Genomic DNA, 18,979 nt, shown 5'->3' with positions numbered 1-18,979 from the left:
GGCTGAAAATTTAAAGGAGTTGAAAATTGAGTTGCAAATGTCTCCAGCATGGGCTTCGTCAGTGGCACCTGCCTCAAACAGCGACAGGTCAGTGGCACCTTAGACTGCCACCGGAAGTGCCCCTGTTAGCTGCCACTGCCACTATTTCAGCTAAACACCATCATCATTTCTTGAAAAAGAAACAATAAAGGATGGAACTTTGTCCAAAAATCAATCCAAAAGAACTACCATATTGCATGAAAAGAAGATATGTCGATGTTATGTCTTCATAACAAGGTATATATACTATTTCTATTCAGATACACTGGCAGCGCGTGACTCTCCGTTGTAGTTCTCTTGGTTCTTGAACGCACCTTGAATTTGTTGGTCCTCCAGTATCCCACCATGCACCGCTTCCGTTCCCTGTGTCCACGTCAAACCTGACAGCCATCGCCGCTGCCGAGCTGATAATGGCTGCAGTTGAGGTGGCACTTTCTGGGTGCTGTGTTGTTTAGAGCCGCTAAAAACTGCTGAAAATACTTCTCTCGCGTACCGCGGATGACGCAGACGTCAACATAAGGCCGTAATCTAAGGTTTGAGCAGAAAAGCTGCGATATAGCGTCGCTTAGCTAGCTTGTCTTGAAAAATTCCTTCAGGCAAAAGGGTCAGCTGTTACGAGCCGGGGTCTCTGCTAAATGAGCGTCTGTCAGCCTGGAAAGCGACTTTGTTACCGAAGATTAAAGTGGATTTGGAAGTTAACGACGTCTGTGTGCTATACAGTTTACACTTTAGCTTGATGACGAAGTTGACTGCAACACGTCTGCAGTCAAAGCTAGGCTAGCCCCCTAGCCGTGTCCGGCCCTGCTTTGTTTTTGTTTGGTTTGTAGCCCTCCTGAGGATGTCATCGTGGCTGGGTGGACTCGGCTCCGGCCTCGGTCAGTCTCTGGGCCAGGTCGGTGGGAGCCTGTCCTCTTTCACCGGACAGATATCAAACTTTACCAAAGACATGTTACTGGAAGGGGTGGAAGAAGTAGGAGGTAAGTTTGCCTTCCTGTTTTTATCTCTTTGTTAGCCACATCACCACACTCAGTTTTTGAATTATAACTGCGTTGCAGATAGCGTACGTTTCTGGTTGATAATAGCAATGTGTGTATTTTTGTACGCATTAGCTGGCTGACAGGTCCAATGAACTAACCTTAAATAAAGCACCTACCGAGGGTGCCTTCATGTTCTGATGTTGCAGGTCGTAAAATAAAAAAAAGATGTTGGTCTTTAGGACGATTGGAAAAATATTTCAGCTGTCTTTGCAGACAGATGTCACCTCACAACAGAGGAGTAACTACCAAAAAGGCTTTTCTGACTGACAGTGAGGGATGTGGAAAACAGGTGGACGGTGCTGAAAAAGCCATAAGACTTGCATATATATTGGCTGATATGCTATTTATATATATTTAAATATTTGAAAATAAAAAATGTGCATTGTCTCCGAGTGTCTGCAGACATTTTTTGTTTTATCAGCTTCCTGAGCGCAGACAACAGCAGTTGACTGACTGGTCAATCAGTCTGTCACTTATCTGTATGATGCTGTATGTAGACGGTGCAAGAAACAAACAGACAGACGCTCAATAGCTGCTTTACAATACGCAGTGCAAGCAGCTTAAACTAACAGCCTGTAAGTCAATACGTTGAAAGACATCTGTGTAACTGCCCTGAAGTAGATTCAGCTTTCATGAATGTTACGATGTTCATCCTCCAAAATGACTGAGAAGTTCACTCAACACCTCTATAAGACAGTTTCTACAAAACATACATTCCAAACGATTCTCAGTTATAGAGTAATTACAGCGATGTTGTTCTTGCATTGCTAAAGCATGTGACATGCTAAGACGTATGACTGGCAGTGCACATGTCCCAGTATAAGAAAAATGTGACCGTAGTAAACAACTGGCTCAATTAAAGTCGAGAACAAACTTAATGTAACCACCAAGTGATGCTCTGAGTTGATTAATGTGCCCTGCTGCTTTGTTGCTCTGCTGCTTCAGAGATATTCTTGTTCTCAGGTGGATTAGCTGCTTTATGTAAACACTACAACACTGAGAACTCCCTTTTCTGTTGTGGCTCTGTGGACACTGAATGAGAGTCCGACTCCCTGCATGGCAGGAAAGTTTGAGTTTTGTTCTCAAACTGTGTCATTAGCAGCAAACTACAAAATCTACCTCTTAAAATGTGAATCACCTCAGTATTTTATAATTGTGCCCACAGATTTGAAAGTCAGCATCTCTCTGAGTGACTCTTTTTTTTCTTTAGTTTCTAGCTGTGGAAGTCTTGAGACAGTCAGAGTTACTCACAGTGTACAGTTTCATTTACAGTTTGTGGTGCCTTTAAATAATCTGCTTTTTCCATGCCACCACTGCATTTCAGCATCAGTCAGCCCAGTTATTTGTAGCCTCTTCTGTGCTTCAAGCTAACTGAGCACGTAGACTTATATGTAATTATTTGTTAAACACAGGGGAGAGAAGCTCCAAATCCTACACTTCGGTCTTCCAAGTCTGTCACACCACACAACCGTCTAAATTGTTCCTGCCGGGGTCACTTCACAGCGCCAGAGAATGAACTTGGAAGAGTTAGGAGCTCTTACTAGGGTCATGTTGTTAAGGTGCTTTTAAAGGATGCTGCTTAAATTTGAAGTCATACTATTGTTCTTGCCCCCTGTTTGTGTCAGACTCTGTTTCCTGTTATCCTGATGCAAATGCAGCTGCCTGTATGTGTAACCCACTTGCTTTGGTTGAGCTTCATATGTCAAAAAACATTATGCCCATCAGAAGTCTTTGTTTTGATTGACTGGTGGAAGATTTTTCATTCATACACAAGTCAAGCGTTTTCATCTGTTGCAGCTTTCCCCTTTGAAGTTGAAATTCAAAATAGGAGTTATTGGGGTGGAAAATCTCAAGCAAACATTCTCAGTCGATGCAGTCACTCACTCATTCATTGTCAGTGGAACTGGTAACAGCCTGGTGGTGATACAGATTACAGGCTTCATTGGTTTGTTTCTTTTTTTGCTCATGATCAAATCAAAAAAGGGGGAAAAAGTAACATGAAACTCTCTTTGAAATGCCTGATTCTGAATTCAGCGGTGCAGGAAGTCACTGGATTGATGTTACCATGAGGACTGTGTGTTAGTCTTGTATTTTCTGAAGCCAAAATGTAAAAATTCTGGTGCTTGTGTCAACATGCTCCATCATATTTGGCCGATTAAATCGGAAAGTGCCATCAGTCTAAAGCAAACAGAGAGTGAGTGATAAAGCTCTGACGTAAAGAGAACTTTGGCCACAGGTCTCCAACTCACAGCTCTTGTCAAAAACCAAAAGTATGAATTCTTATCACTGGCTCTGGAGCACCGGACTGCTGTGAAGCGTTCTGCATGCCAGCCCTGAAATCTGTCTTTTAAGCAATTTTATATAAAGAGAGGATAGTAACTATGAATGCATTTGCCTGCAGGCTTCAGTTTACTTACTTAATTTCATGAGTTCGCTCAGCTTCGCCCAGCTGTTAAGATCACATCGCAGGATCTCTAGAAATGTTGGCGTGCTCAGCCATGCATGTTTGTTCGTCATGTGAGCCGGGTTAAGCAGGTCTGTGTGCAAGTGTGTGACTAAGATAGAGAAGGGGAATAAGAGTCGCCGGCCAGTATCTCTTGAATGTGCCCCTGGCATGGCAGATAAACATGGAGACTGCTTCTCATTTGGAAATAAATGTTCCCAGAACGCTAAATAAAGATAATCCTTTATGTTTCTCTTGCTTGTAATTTAGCTACCTCCTCTTGTGAAGAATTAGGACTTGTGCATATCTTGCTTTGTTAAAGTGATTTTTTTTTTTTTCCACGTCACTGCAGATGCTGCCACAGAACTGCAGGTGTCCAATTCCAGGCTGGCTGAAGTCGAGGCTGCATTTGGCACTCAGAAATCTGAGGTGAGATCCTTTGTTCACTTCAGTCAACAGGTGAAGCGAAACAGTAGCCTTCCTCACCATAGACCTTTGGCTTGTCATAGCAGGAAAAGCACAGGCGTGACCACTAACATAAGGAATGCATTAGTTCAACTGTTGTTGAAGTGTCCCATTGAGCCACCTTGCACTGCAGCAGATGGAATGCAGCCTCAATGTTCTCATCTCATCTTCTCTCATCATCAATGTTATCATGTACACATTTGCAAACTCTGGCCTGTCTGGTCTTCAGTAGCTCTTCTGTCTCAGTGGTGCAGCCAGTGCCAGTGTTTGGAAGAGTAATCCATGCATGAAATGCATATTGAAAGCCCAAACCAAGAATGAATTCAACCTGTCAACATATATTATCTGTGCATTAAAAACCTGTTATATCTTATTTCTCTGCTCCACAGAGCTCCATTGTTGCCATTTAAGTCTGACACATTGTTGGTTTTGATCTTTTCATGTGATTTGTTGATTATAGAAAAAATGTAGTGTATGCCAGCCTTATTCTTTAGGATGGGTGTGTATCACTGTGTTAATAAGCATCCATCCAGCTAAAGTGCCCTCTAGCATCTCTCTAAGCACCAGGATGCTGCTCTGTACTACGACCTCTGACCCCCCTCCAGTATTCAGAACAAGACAAAATGTTAATCTCCTGCATTTCCGTGTTATTGACTTCCTCCCTTCTCTCTCTTTGTTGCAGTATGACAGATTAAGAAAGCTCCACGCCGAGCTCGAGGAGAAGCTGGAGGCATCAGAGATCCAGATTAAAAGACAGTCTGCAGAGTACCGAGCCCTCCTGCAACAGAAAGATGTTCGTACATTTGTGTTTACATTAAAGCAGTCAGGTGACACTTGTCATGTCATGTTAAAATATGTCCTCCGAGAGCAAAAAGGTAAAAACTCTTGTGACTTAGAATCATGTCCCTGTAACGTACAGTTGGATAACTAAATCCCATCTGTAATGAACACATCTCTGCAAACTGTGTACAGTTATTAAGGACATGTGATCAGTTTGAGCTCCAAAGGTGGTTCGACGAAAATGGATGTGAAGCTAATGTCTCTGCTTGTCATAAAGCATCCTAATGTTTGTCTGTGTGCTCTCAGGTGGAGATCAGTCACCTGAAAGCTCGGCAGAGTGGACTCCAGGAAGAAGTCCAGAACCTGCAGCATTCGGCTCAGTCTGCCTCCGTCGGTCCAGCGTTGCTGCCTGTCACCACTACTTCCTCGACCACCACCTCCTCTTCTGCTTCCTCTTTCCTGTCGCGGCCCGGGGGCTCCCACCAGGGTTTCCACAGCGATGAAATGGACCTCAGCGATGTCATCTGGTCACAGCAAGAGATCAACCGGCTGTCGACAGAAGTCATGCGCCTGGAGGCAGAGGTGGCTCACTGGAGGCGAATGTCTCAGGTAACGATGATGGGAATGTGCTGCAGATGGTACAGGGAGGTGAATCTGGGTCATCCAGATAAAGGAACTGATCTTTACAGGTGTTTAGCTTAGCTTAGCACAAAGACAAGGAAACAGGTGTGTCCAAAGGTCACAAAATCCACCTGCCATCACCTGTAAAGCTCAGTAATTAACACAATATTGCTGTATGTTTGTGGTTTTATAGGGAGCTATATGTGGGATGGTCTATTGACAGTTAAGTAGTCCATAAGCCCCTGAAAAATCACAACTTTTTACTCTTGAACTGGTTTTTGTATGGATTTGGACGGATTAAACAAACAAGATATAACATTTATTCTGAAATAATGAGTAAGATCTGCAGCCAGGCTAGCTGTTTCCCCCTGTTTCCAGTCTTTCTGCTAAGCTAAGCTAACTGTCTCCTTGTTGTAGCTTCATATTAACCCCACAGTTCTCAGAGAATAGCATCATTCTTCTCATTTAAGTCTGGGCCAGAAAACAACATATTTCCATAACTAAAAGGTTTAGACAATCACAAGAAGCCATTTCACATTCATTTTAGTTCATTATACTTTGTTTTAACCTTAATTGTTTTAATTTGTTACATTTTTTCAGGCATCAGCAGGGGCAGGAGCAGGTAACGGCGACCAGGGTGAGATTCTCAAACTTCAAAGAACTATTAAGGTGAGTTTTCATTGTTGCAAGACTAAATTTATTATATTCCTACACTGAGACTCTAACCATGACATTATTTCCCCTTTGGAACAGGATCTGCGAGAGGAGATGAGTCGTGAGGTGGATGAACACCAGCACGAACTGGCTGCTGTGCAGGACGCCCAGCGGCAGAAGATGGCGGACATCACACGGCGACATAGAGACGAGTTAGCAGAGTACGAGGAGAGGATAGAGGAGCTGGAGGAGCAGATTCAGAGCGGTTAGCCCACCTTTGGTATTTGTTATTGGAAATGTGGGAATCAAAACTTGTGGCAGGGATAGGAATTTACAGAATGAACTCCCTCCTCCGTCTCCTCTCCAGGTGGTGGTCAGGCCACATCCCCATCAGACGCCTCCAAGCTGCCTGAACTCCAGAAAACCATAAGCTCTCTGCAGGAAGCGGCAGATCAGCGGGAGAAGCAGCTGGCCGAGTTGTCTGCCAGGCTGGAAGAGGCACAGAGCAAACAGGCCTCGCTGCAGCTGGAGAAGGATGACGCCCAGGAAGAGAACGCAGGGCTCCTGCAGAACTACACCCGGCTGCAGGCCTCCGTCACTGAGCTTCAGGCGCGAGTGCAAGAGCAGGAGGGGAAGGCTCTGCAGAAAGCTCAGCTGGACCACGAGATCCAAGTGTTGAGAAAAAACCTTGCAGGTATACTGCTGCCATTTGGTTTCATGTTGAATCCTGTTGTTTCTCATCTACTTAATTAATGCTGTAACCTCAAATAATTATTAGAATAATTATATTGTCATAAAATCTACTCTGACGCGAAATCTTTTACTTTTCCAGCTTCAGAGAAAGAAATAGAGAGACTGAATAGCCTGGTTGAGGTACGTGTAAATATGAATCATGAACCATTCATCATGTTTAACCTTTATAATGTATATATTGGTTGGTTTTAAGACTTAACACCTTTACTTAATGGCATATCTAACTTTTGATAATTAGGCAGGACCAAAGGAAGAAGTTGAGCATGCAGACATCTTAGAACTGAACACCATTATTGGGACGTTGAGACAAGAAAAAGAAGTCCTAGAACAAGAAAAGGTTTGTCTATACTGTATACTTATTCTAAGTACACCTACATGTGTTGTTGGTAAGACAGAAAAATCAGAACTCAGATGGAGAAATTTTGAGTTCATTTGCACCTTCTTGCTAATGATGTAATGTTAATAATGGGACGTAGAAATATACCATCTGGATAACTGAGGTCATTTGGGTTATATATAAAAGTCCTGAAGTGTAATTCTTGATTTCTGTGGTTTTCTTTTCACAGCTTAATCTGCAGGAAAGGCTTGAGATGGCCAAGGAGCAGATAGTTAGCAGCAATGAAGCTGAGTCTGGTGAATCGGAGTCACTGGAGGACCTGAAGACAGAGCTGGAGAGGAGAGAAAAGAGCCTAAAAAACATGGAGGAGGAGCGGGACACCCTGATGTCAGAGCTGGAGGAACTAGACCGGCAGAACCAGGAAGCAACACAGGTCCGACTGACCATGATGGCTTTGTTATTATTATTATTACCTGATAAAGTTTATTTGTATAGCACTTACAGCAAAGTGCATTACAAAGAACCGCCTTAAAATACTTAAAGTGTAAACAGTGAAAGATTCAGATCAAGTCGTAACAAAAGACAAAATAACAGAGATATGAAAAACACACACATATACATACACGTACATGCATTATGTTGTTGGTGTAATGTTGTGTAATATAGTCTTTAGTTCTCTAGGAGCTTTTATTTAACTTGCATATGTAGATATGTAGAAACCCTTCACAATAAAACACAACAGGGAAACATTTTATTGACTTTTAAATCGTGGGTTTTGTTTCTACGTTTTCTCTCTTTAGCACATGATCTCAGTGAAGGATCAGCTCTCTGGACAGCTGAAGGAGGCCGAGGCTAAACTGACGGGCCTGACTGCAGAGCTGAACACAACCAAAGACAAGAATGAGGCACTGAAGCAAGAGCTGGAGACCCAAAAAGAGAAAATGAGCCAGAGCGCTTTCACCCTTAACGACCTGCATATGGGCAAACAGCAGTTGGAAGGATCAGTGAAGGAGCTGAAGGACAAACTTGGAAATGCACAGGAGCAGAACAAGGAGGCACGTCGAGAAATCACAGAGCTGAAGAAGACTTTGCAGGAGAGAGAGAAGCAACTGTCTGTTGCCAAAGCAGAGCTGGACCAGGCAGGGGATAGAGGAGCTGTGGCACAGGGAACTGAGGAGAAGCTAGCAGGGAAGGACAGGGAGTTGTCAGACCTCAGGAGAGAATTGGATGAGATGAGGAGCTCCCAGGAGAAGGTGATGTCTGAGGACTATGAGTTGAAGATGGAGAACAGAAGGTTGAAGACAGAGAGTGAGCAAGCTCAGGGTAAAGGCGAAGAACTGACCAAGCAGATGAAGGAAAGCCAGGCAGCCCTGAACAGGACGATACGGGAGAAGGACACTCGAATCGAAGCGCTGAAGCTGGAGAAAAGTCAGCTGGAGGGTGAACTGAGGCAGGCTGAGAGCACACTGACAGAGCAGGCAAAACAGTACCAGCAGACCATCGAGGAGTTGACTCGAGCCCGCTCCATGGATGCCTCCGCTTTACAGATGGAGCATGAGCGAGCCATCAAACTCAACCAGGAGAAAGACATGGAGATAGCTCAGCTGAAGAGAGACATGGAGCAGCTGGCGTCCGACCACAGAGACACCAATGAGATGCTTTCGATCACAGTTGCAGGGCAGAAGCAGCTGACGGATTTACTGCAGGAGAAAGACACCTTCCTGGAGACTTTAAAACAGAACGCTTCTGACTTGCAGGCTGAGATGGAGAACAGTATTGCAGTCGCGACAAAGGAAGCGGAAGCTCTCAAACAGGCACTAGATGAGAAGGATAAACAGCTGGGCGGCATGAAGGAGGAGAACAGTCATTTGAAAGAAGAGATCGATCGATTCAGGGATCAGCAAAGCAGACCTCAATCTCTGGCTGAGCCCAGGACCTTAGACATCATCACAGAGCTGGAGACGGAGATCACCCAGCTCAAGTCCTCCAGGAATGGTCTGGAAGAGGAGATCCAGACTCTGAGGAGAACCATGGAGGAGCAGCAGGCCTCTCTCCTTCTGTCACAGCAGTCCCTCCAGGCTCAGCAGAGTGAGCTTGAGCAGGCTCACGCTCGCCATCAGCAGACCACACTTAACTACGACAGACTCATCCACGCCAGAGATGAAGAGATATGCCGCCTTCAACAGACAGTGGATCAGCTCAGTGAGAGTCGAGGTCCTGCCGACTCTCCTGTGCAGGGAGAGGTCATCATCCTGCAGGAGGAGAAGACCCAGACTCTAAATCAGGAGAACGGCAACGAGAAGCACGACCTGTCTAAGGTAGAAATAGAAAAACTGGTGAAAGGCATCAAAGAGAAAGAGACTGAGATCAGCCAGCTGAACGAGAAGAACCTCTCGCTGACCAAACAGCTGGACCAGCTGGTGGTGTCCCGTGATGAAGTGGGCAAACTGTCCCAGATGATCCTGCAGAAGGACCTGGAGATCCAGGCACTTCATGCCAGAGTGTCCATGGGTGTCGGTGGCGGACACAGCCAGGATGTCATGTTCCTACAGCAGCAGCTGCAGGCCTACGCTGTGGAGAGAGAGCAAGTGCTAGCCGTGCTTAATGAGAAGACCAGAGAGAACAGCCAGCTTCGCTCCGACTATCACCGTCTCATGGATATCATGGCAGGGAAGGAGGCGGCCCTGGTGAAGCTTCAGCAGGAGAACCAACGCCTCCAAAACATGAGTGATCCCTCAGGAAGCCAAGAGATGTTCAAGGAGACCATCCAGAACCTGTCCCGCATCATCAGGGAGAAGGACATAGAGATTGATGCGTTGACCCAGAAGTGCCAAACCCTGGTGACCGTCCTGCAGACCTCCGGAGGAGAGTCCGGTGCCAGCTCCGGAGGCGTCAGCAGCAACCAGTTTGAGGAGCTGCTGCAGGAGAGGGACACGCTGAAACAACAGGTGAAGAAGATGGAGGAGTGGAAGCAGCAGGTGATCACCACAGTCAAGAACATGCAGCACGAGTCGGCTCAGCTGCAGGAGGAGCTGATCAAACTGCAGGGTCAGGTCTCTGCTGACAGCGACTGCAGCTCCAAGCTGACGGTGGACTACACTCGACTGATCCAGAGCTACGAGCAGAAGGAAAGGAGGCTGGGAAGTCTGAGTCAAGAACTGGCTCAGGTGCAGCAGACCATCACCCAGCTCAGCACCACCAAGGAGGTCCTGCTGGGTAAACTGGACTGCGTGGCTCAGACTCCTGAAGTCGTAGCCGCTCAGTCCAGCGGACCTTCCCTCACAGCTGATGCTCAAAGCCACCAGGCGTCTCCACCGGCGAGCAACGAGAAACTGCAGGAGGAACTCGTACGATTACGAGCTCAGTTGGCCGAGAAGGAAAACCTGATCAGGACCATTCAGGAGAACAACCACCGGCTCTCCAACTCAGCGTCTGCCTCAGAGAGCGAGCAGAGAAGTCAAGCCGAGGAGGTTCGGCAGCTCAGAGAGAGGCTGGAGGCCCTGAAGAGGTCTGTGAGGGAGAAAGACCTGCTCATCAAAACCAAAGGCGACCAGCTCAGTCATGTCAGCGAGGCACTGCGTAACCGTGAGAACGACAACGAGGTGCTGAAGCAGGCCGTGACCAACCTGAAAGAGCGCGCTCTTATTCTGGAAATGGACGGGAAGAAGCTGAAGGAGGAGAACGAGCTGGTGGCCGCACGCTCTCGAGAGAAAGAGTCGGAGTTCAGAGCGCTGCAGGAAACCAACATGCAGGTTTCTCTCCTGCTGAGAGAGAAGGAGTTTGAACTGAGTGCAGTGAGCGAGAAGGCTGCAACTGTGGAGAAGATGCTCAAGGACAAAGATCAGGTCAGTCAGAAATCTATTATCACCATGGGAAGAAAAGATAAGCCACTTCATGTATAGCTTTATGCAAGATATCAACGTTTCAACTATCCATCAAAGTGATTTTAAAAGCAAAGCAGAGAGTTTTCTTTGTTCTTTGTTCTCAAATCGCTGTATTTATGACTTCCTCTGGCAATGCTGTGGTGCAGGGTAAGTCTGGTGAGCTGAATCAACTCCTGAGTGAAATGAAGTCCATGCAGCAGAAAGCTGTGGCGTTCCAGCAGGAGAGGGATCAGGTGATGATGGCGCTCAAGCAGAAGCAAATGGAGACCACTGCAGTTCAAAGTGAGGTAGGACGACAGATGATATTTGCTGACTACCCTTTGATTTTAACTGTGAAGGTATTGTGTCTGTTTCTCTCTGCAAATTCAACGCAGGCTTTGTGTTGAAAACAGCCAGTTCAGTGTGTATTTCCATTCCCAGTTTAATCACATTATTTTGTCAAACCATTTGACTTAGGACACGTAGGTTCAGTGTAGACTGAAGACAAAGAGGGTTTATAATCCATATCAGATTTTCTGCATTGATCCAGAAAAAATGGCTGATTTGGTAGATGTTACAGATCTTTCATACTGTAAAACCACCGTTAGCTGTTGCCCAGTCAAATCGAAACACTCACAGTTTAAGTGAGGTTAATGCGCTGCTGTCGATCTACAGGCATTACGATGTGTCTGTTTCCTTCGCAGCTGCAGCATATGAGGGATAAAGAACAGCGCCTCACCTTGGAGCTGGAAAGGTTGCGTAATCACCTCTTGGAGATCGAGGACTCGTACACGAGAGAAGCCCTCGCTGCAGAGGACAGGGAGACTGACCTACGCAGGAGGGTGGCGCTGCTGGACGACAAACTGGCCACATCTTCGAGTGCTGTGGAGAACGCCAGGTTAGTTATCGGGGATGCACATGGACATCCGTCACCTTAAATAACCACACTGAGTTTATAACAGTCCTGAGACGACTGTTGGAAAATCTTGTCTGCACAATTGGCAAGTCACGTGGTAGAGTTGTATCTTTTTACTCTCCCTCACGACAATCTTTGGTCCCCTGTTACTTGTTTTTTCTTTTGTCATCTTAAGTTTATTAGTTAAACTTTTTTCTGCTGTACTCAAGTCTCTCCTGCAAAAGACATCTTGATCTCCATCAGATTAGCTGATTAAATAAAGGTTACACAGCTAGTTAAAGTCATTCCTGCTGTTTTTCCTGCTTCCCTCTGCCTCCAGCCAGCAGGCCAGCCTGCAGGTGGAGTCTCTGCAGGAGCAGCTGAGCGGAGTGGTGAAGCAGAGGGACGACGCACTCACCCACCTCAGGACGTCTCAGGAGCAGGTCAACCAGTACGCAGTGTCGCTCTCCAACCTGCAGATGGTGCTAGAGCAGTTTCAACAAGGCAAGGCTGCAGCTTCAGCTTCATCACTCTTCACTCTTCACTGTGCTCATGAAGTGTGGCAGTATGGAGTATTTCAGCCAACATCTTTCCTAAAATCAGAGAACCTGGCGATAGTGATAAGACAGTTTGTGTCTGCAGTCGGGCAATGAAATTCCATATTACCTGTATTAAAACTCTTCATTTTCTTGTCCTCTTTCAGAGGAGAAAGCCATGTACTCAGCAGAGCTTGACAGGCACAAGAAGGAGAAGGAGGAGTGGAGGAGAAAAGCTGAGAGGCTGGAGGACCAAGCTTCTGCCCTTCAGGTAAACCAGCGACCAATAACTGCTCAGAGGATCCATTCGCTTTCATCATGTCTGACATGTGCCGTCAGCACAGGCCACACAGTGAGCACATGTCGCATATTCTGATTCAGATTAACCTCGACGAAGCCAACGCTGCTCTGGATTCGGCGTCTCGTCTCACCGATCAGCTCGATCTGAAGGAGGAGCAGATTGAGGAGCTGAAAAAACAAGGTGAGCTGCGGCCGAGTGTTTCCGCCGCCGCCGTCAGCTGCTTCTGCACGGGTCCTCTGAGGGGTTTCACAGTGAAAGCTGTGCAGGGATTGATCAGATAAAACACTCATAATCTCATGTTTTCCATGTTTACTGCAGAATTTGCCATCCTTGGGGGGCTTTTTGTGGCCCAGGCAGCCTTTAAACATTGACCTTTTTTTTCCTTATTTTAGCGTGCACATGCCCATATCATAGTCTGAGTAACGGAGCCAAAACAAATGAAGAGACACTCTGATCCCCTCGTTTATTTTTTGTGTCTTTCTCAGCAGATTTCACTCTTATCGCTCTCAGATACAGTATGACCGTTCCATCACAGCACATTCTCAGACTGTTTTTCTTTTTTCCAGCCTCTCTGGCTGCTCAGACGTTGTATTTGTTCAGACCTGATATGAGCCTATACATTTACTTTATGAATCAGTCAACTGTGGAAAATTTACATTGGGTCTATTAATAGTCGGTTAACTGTGAGAAAGTTCTGATCCACAGTCTCACCAATGAGAGGATAACGTTGGTATGTCTGTGCGGGAGCCTCACGTTGTTCCACTCATGTATTAACGCTAAATTTGAATTTGATATTTCAAAAAATAAACTCCAGAATCCTCAAAAGCTCTTCAAAGACTAATCTAGATGACAAAATATTCCATTTGTTGCGAGATATAAAAGACATTTCTCATGCAGTGAGTTGGAAATGACACACAGCCTGCTCTTTTTGTGACACACAAGCAAAATATTAACATGCTGTTAAATTTCTTATGGATGAAATGCTCTTATTTCTGTTGCGTAATTAAAAAAAAGAAAAAAAGATGATTTTTAACCCCTTTTCTCATATTGTGCCTCTTTTTCTGCACTGGCAGCCAGATATGAGGAATGCTCTGTCTTAATCTGTACAAACTGAACCAAGTCAGAAGTCTTCTTCATTGTGCAGTCAGTCTTTGAGGATTTGGAAATAGCTTTAAAACAGAGCTAAGTGATGTTTAACGACCTTTTGGGCCACTCAAAGATCGTTGGGTGTGTGTTTTTTCTGCTCTGCGCTGTGATTGAATGCTATGTCAGTACATAAAAGGCACAAACAGGGACACGAACTTTACTTCAGAAGATTAAAAAGCATCTCTTCACTCTCTGTCTGTCTGTCCGTGTGTCACAGTGGATGTGAGACAGGAGATGCTGGAGGAGGTGCAGAGGAAACTGATGAATCTCCTGAACAGCACAGAGGGGAAGATAGACAAGTGAGTTCAGTCCTATCGGGGTTAAGTCTGACATTCCTTTATTCGTCTAAATGAGATTATGATTAAGAACCCATATGGTTTTCATTGGACTGTCAGAAATTATTCAGCTTACTCCCCCACAGTTTCAAAGGATTGTAGAAAGTCACTCTGCAGTATGAAATCTGAAAGTGTCTCATCTTTCAAAGCGTTACGGCACTGAGAGGATCACGCCTGTGACTGCACTTTGTCGCTGATTTTGAGTTTTTCAGATAAAATTAATGATAATGAAGTGTTTCTTCATGGGTTCAGAAAATGTCCCTGCATCTTTAGCTACAGAAAGCATTTAAAAGCAGCGGATTGCCCTGAAAACACTTTGTCCTGGAGCTGAAAATAAGGCGCTTTTAGCTCACAGGACAGCAGCAATTACTTAAAAAGTTACGTTTTCCTGTAACGTGCTTGAATTGCTCTAAATAAAGCTCGTGTTCCTCTGTTTCCCAGGAGAAACACATGTAAATAGATGCTCAGACTGATAGATTCGGGGTTTATTTAGAATTCATGCAGCTGTGAAAAAATGTGACCGAGCTCTTGAATTACATCATCCCTTATTATTCATATTATTCTCTTTCCAGAGTCCTGATGCGGAACCTGTTCTTGGGATACTTCCACACACCTAAAACCAAGCGTGCCGATGTGCTGAGGCTCATGGGAAGTGTTCTGGGACTGAGCCGAGAAGACATCGATAAGGCGAGACATTCCTTGACTCATATTCGAAGTATTCACTTGAGCAAACACATAGTCACGTGATCATTCTTTGGCAGCAGTGGGTCAGTATTGATGTTAATAATACCGAGTTTGATTCCAGTGTGATGCATCAACAGTCAGCGAGCAGTATTTGGAGCATGGCTCGAATAAATGCATGACCTCACTAATAAAATTAAGAAATTATATATAAGACTCACTTAATTCTATACATTTTTGCACATTTACAAAATTCTTGCATGTGCAAAGATGTATAGAGCATACGTCCAACACAGTGTACTAATTCACCCTGTGCAGGTACAGGTGGGGAGCATGAACATGTGACCAGATTCTAGTTAATACATCCAATAGTTGTCGCAACAATTCACAAAGAAAAAACAGAAATGTCAACCTGCTGGTGGCGCTAGAGGAAATGTGAGTGGCTTATGGAGGTCAGTAGGATTCATCCTCAGTTTTCATGGCCAATCATCCAGCGGTTGTTGAGACACTTCGCTTTCCTCACTCTGCGCAGAACGCTTTGAAACGCTTAATTAGTTAAAGACGTCCCCGAGAGACAAACAGTCGACCCTGAAACTCAGCGTTTAGCGGTGACTTTTAACTCCAGCAGCGCCTGAAAATCTTCTCAGTGCTCGGCCCTGAAAAAGAAAGCATTTCCTTACCCAGATCTTCTGGCAGGAGCCCTGCGGGACTCCGTCCAGCGATTCCAAAGTGTATTACCCAACACTCTTAAAGGAAAACAGATACAGGATGAGGGGCAAATGCGATTACAACTCTTCAGCAGACCAATTTTTATTGTGTTGGAGGTTGTTCCACTTTTTTTTTTTTTTTCATCTCTCCCCCATCTCCTGTTAGTGCCATTTAAATTTTCCACTCAACTCGTGTTTACGGCAGCCAAGTGTCCCACAAAACCAGCCGACTTCTCAGAGTCGGCCTCAGTGGAGCAGCTAGTATCCTCCGCCTGGTGCCCTTTTTAGCCCAAAGCTGTGATCCATACGCTCCATATATCTGAATCCCGCCAGGCAAATGGCGCTGATGATTAGTGCGTGTGGATGACAGTGAATGAAAAAGCTGCATGTTTCCTCGAGGAGTGTGGGCTGTCGGCAAAGAGCGCCTGTATATAAGCTTAACTCAAGAGCGGGTCCACAAAATAGTTTTCCAGAAAGTGTTGGCAAGCAGACAGGAAACTAAGGGCAATTAAAACGGAAATAATCCAACCACTTCTTTGAAAACAGAAGAAAATGGACTCTTCAGAAACAGCCTGAATGAGCAGAAGAAGCCTGTAACCTTCGCTGTACCTGCACTCTTCATCCCTTCGCTTGGTTACAAAAGGGTTAACGACTTCTTTTGTGTGCTTGGCAGTAAATTATGTGTGTGTGATGCTTTGGAGACTTTATTCCGTCTAAGAATTCAATAGTATCTGTCTATCTGTTGCCTCCCATCTGCAGATGTTGGAGGAGGACGGACGGCACGGTGTTACTGGATGGGTGTCAAGCTTGCTGGGAGGCCGCGGAGCTCAAAGTGTCCCAAACACTCCTCAGAGGCCCACCAGTGGCCAAGGGCTAAACACTGTAAGAAACACCACATTTAGTTCTTTCAACACACTTTGTGTTTTTACAGTGTGCTCTACTCTTCTCATTCTCATTAAATAAAGAAAGAAACATACAGCAACAACTGCGATCGGGAAACAAAGCATTCATACATGCTGTCTGTGCCTGTGAACCACCGTCACACACCGCTTCATGCTGGCCGACATGGTCTCAACAGATCACTTCAGCACCGCAAGTTAGGCGACATCCCTGCCACACGCAGACCCGGACTGACCTCTCTTTGAATTAGAAAAGCTGTGCATTAAAATCAGCTGGATTTCACACTTCTTACCAGGATGCTCGTCCGAAGCTAACACGCCTTCTTCAGGGTGTAAAGCAGCATTTCCTCGCAAAAAATCTCATGTGATATGTGTTGCTGCAGTCCTTCTCAGGGATGTTTGTGAAGTTCCTGGAGATGGAGTCCACCCCAGCGCTGCCTGCACCAAAGCTCTCGGTCCTTGACATCAAGCCTCTGAGCGCCCCGCCTGCGAGAAGAACCAGCAGCGCTGCTTCCAGCGCCGCCGCAGGTAAACGACCCCTCTGGGAGAAGCCGCAGCCAGGATGATTCTGTCTCTGGTGCGCTTAATCAGTCATGTCACACAGGAGGTGCTGTTCTTTCTCTCACACCCCCAAACACATCAAGCCTCATTTCAATTAAAGCCTCTCTCCTCACAGGAGCCGCAGCCGCCGGAAAGCGAGCCGGCGAGGCCAATCCTTTCCTGGCCCCGCGCTCCGCGGCGGTGCCCCTGCTGGCCGGTTCCGGCTCCGGCGGCTCGGGAGGTCACCTGCTGATGAAGCCCATCTCTGACGCCCTGCCCACCTTCACGCCTGTGCCGGTCTCAGCCGAGGCCAGCGCTGGAGCTGTGCTCAAAGACCTGCTAAAGCAGTGATCGGTCCCACGAGTGCCAGATAGACTCCTTAATTCAACAGGAGCTGTACACTACACAGACTGAGATATTTGAGCAGCTCTGCTACTTACTGCTGCTCTTTTTTATTTCCTGCAAAAATAAATGATCAGAGAATTCATGAAAGCTAAATATTCCCTTTTTCTGGGAGGGGATTGAAACTCAGTTTTTGTTTTTTAGACTCAGTTTTACTTGCAATTACTGTTCTATGCAGCAGAGTCTCCCTTTACACACCAGTGAGCGTGTTTGCCGCTCAACGCTGTTGTTAAGTGTGAACCCACAAGTCGAAAATGATCAATGAAGTGACTCCGCAGGCGAAAAGGATGCAGGATGAGAACATTTTCAAGTTGTGGGTCAGAGTGAGAGCAGCACAGTAGGTTTCTGTAGAAAATGTCCTTTTGAGTTCCATCTTACATTTTGATTTCTATTCATCGCACCAGTGCTGAACACAAGTGACCTTGTAAACTCACTGCGTGCAGTTTGAGAACAGTTTGTGGGTTATCATCGCCTCTGTTTGCAAGAGGAAACCTGTCCTTCAGTTCTCGCCCTTCGACTTTCATTGAAGGACTTTTCTCGTCTTCTGAGTCGTTTTATTCTTTTCAACAATGCAGTGAATTGTTTCTGATCCAGGCCTTGCCTAGAAGCTCTCTGGCCGCAATAGCCTGCGTAGAGATTTATGTGGTTTAGTCCATCTGTTAAAACCATAAAGACATTTTTGCTAGATCTTGTCTTTTCCAGACAGCCAGACTGTGATATGCAACAAGCGTAATTATGGCTGTAACTGCGGACTGCGGTCGATCAGAGGCTCGAGACTGCTCTTATGTTTAAGTACAGTACTATTATATAGTTATATATATGTAAATGGGTGGCGTTTTTCCTATTTATGGGCACTGAGGAAGTTTTGGAAGTTAAGTGCCTGCATTTTTGCTAATTAGATAGTTGTATAATCCGGATTGTAAATGGTTAATATAAATATATATATTTACAAAATGTAAAAACTGCACATTGGAAAGGTTTTACCTGACCAGAGCTGGCCAGCGTGTAACTGAGCTGCTCGACATTTTTGTATAGACATCAATCAGCCGCTGCAGAAGGAATGTTACAGGGTTTGTCCAGGTGTATTGATGAAATGTATAAACTGTAAATCCTCGCTGTAAAAGAATTTTTGTAAATGTAAAATCTGAAGCTCAGAGGTGTCAAGAAGGAGTGGGATTGCCTTGACCTTGGATGATCCTTAGCCAAGCTTAGTACCTGTGATTTAATTGGAATTTCAAATCAAATAAAGATACTGCTGACCCTTTACTATCGTGCATTTTGTCTTTTTTTTTTTCTTTCTCTAACGCACATTCATGCAAACCAGATGTGTCTACTACAGCGTGGATCGCTTGCGTTGGCTGCGCCAGATGTGCAGCGTCGTTCAGCTGCACGAGAAAGAGGTGGGGGCTGTTTATATCTTTGGAAAACAGACACTCACTGTTATGTTTTATGCCTTTTCGCCCCCCAACAGCACAGAAGTAGCAGCCTGTCGGAGGGAGTGCGCCGCTGTGGGGCCGCTGACTCTGTGCGCTGTGACTGGAGGGG

At 45.6% G+C, this 18,979-nt stretch overlaps 1 protein-coding gene across 1 annotated transcript; it reads left to right on the top strand.

Moving 5' to 3' along the window:
* Positions 1-404: 404 nt before the first annotated feature.
* trip11 (thyroid hormone receptor interactor 11) lies at positions 405-18,699 on the top strand. Its single transcript, XM_076748667.1, has 21 exons — positions 405-1,016; positions 3,872-3,948; positions 4,667-4,777; positions 5,071-5,373; positions 5,986-6,054; positions 6,139-6,304; positions 6,407-6,733; positions 6,872-6,912; positions 7,031-7,129; positions 7,359-7,562; positions 7,930-10,974; positions 11,160-11,300; positions 11,697-11,890; positions 12,228-12,391; positions 12,591-12,694; positions 12,805-12,904; positions 14,088-14,169; positions 14,778-14,892; positions 16,353-16,475; positions 16,876-17,020; positions 17,169-18,699. The coding sequence occupies exons 1-21, from the start codon at positions 878-880 to the stop codon at positions 17,381-17,383; spliced, it is 5,964 nt and encodes a 1,987-aa protein (XP_076604782.1). The 5' UTR covers positions 405-877; the 3' UTR covers positions 17,384-18,699.
* The last annotated feature ends 280 nt before the right edge of the window (positions 18,700-18,979 follow it).

This window comes from Chaetodon auriga, chromosome 14 (genome assembly GCF_051107435.1).
Source record: "Chaetodon auriga isolate fChaAug3 chromosome 14, fChaAug3.hap1, whole genome shotgun sequence".
Taxonomy (NCBI): Eukaryota; Metazoa; Chordata; class Actinopteri; order Chaetodontiformes; family Chaetodontidae; genus Chaetodon; species Chaetodon auriga.
Note: the sequence above shows the minus strand (reverse complement) of the source record. Positions and strands in the feature narration are given on the sequence as shown.

What these genes read in the sequence shown, in the direction of transcription:
- trip11 (XM_076748667.1), top strand. Translation starts at nt 878, where the DNA reads ATGTCATCGTGGCTGGGTGGACTCGGCTCCGGCCTCGGTCAGTCTCTG. An exon ending in CCCTCCTGCAACAGAAAGAT is followed by an intron (nt 4,778 to 5,070) that starts GTTCGTACATTT and finishes GTGTGCTCTCAG; the next exon opens with GTGGAGATCAGTCACCTGAA. An exon ending in GCTAGAGCAGTTTCAACAAG is followed by an intron (nt 12,392 to 12,590) that starts GCAAGGCTGCAG and finishes GTCCTCTTTCAG; the next exon opens with AGGAGAAAGCCATGTACTCA.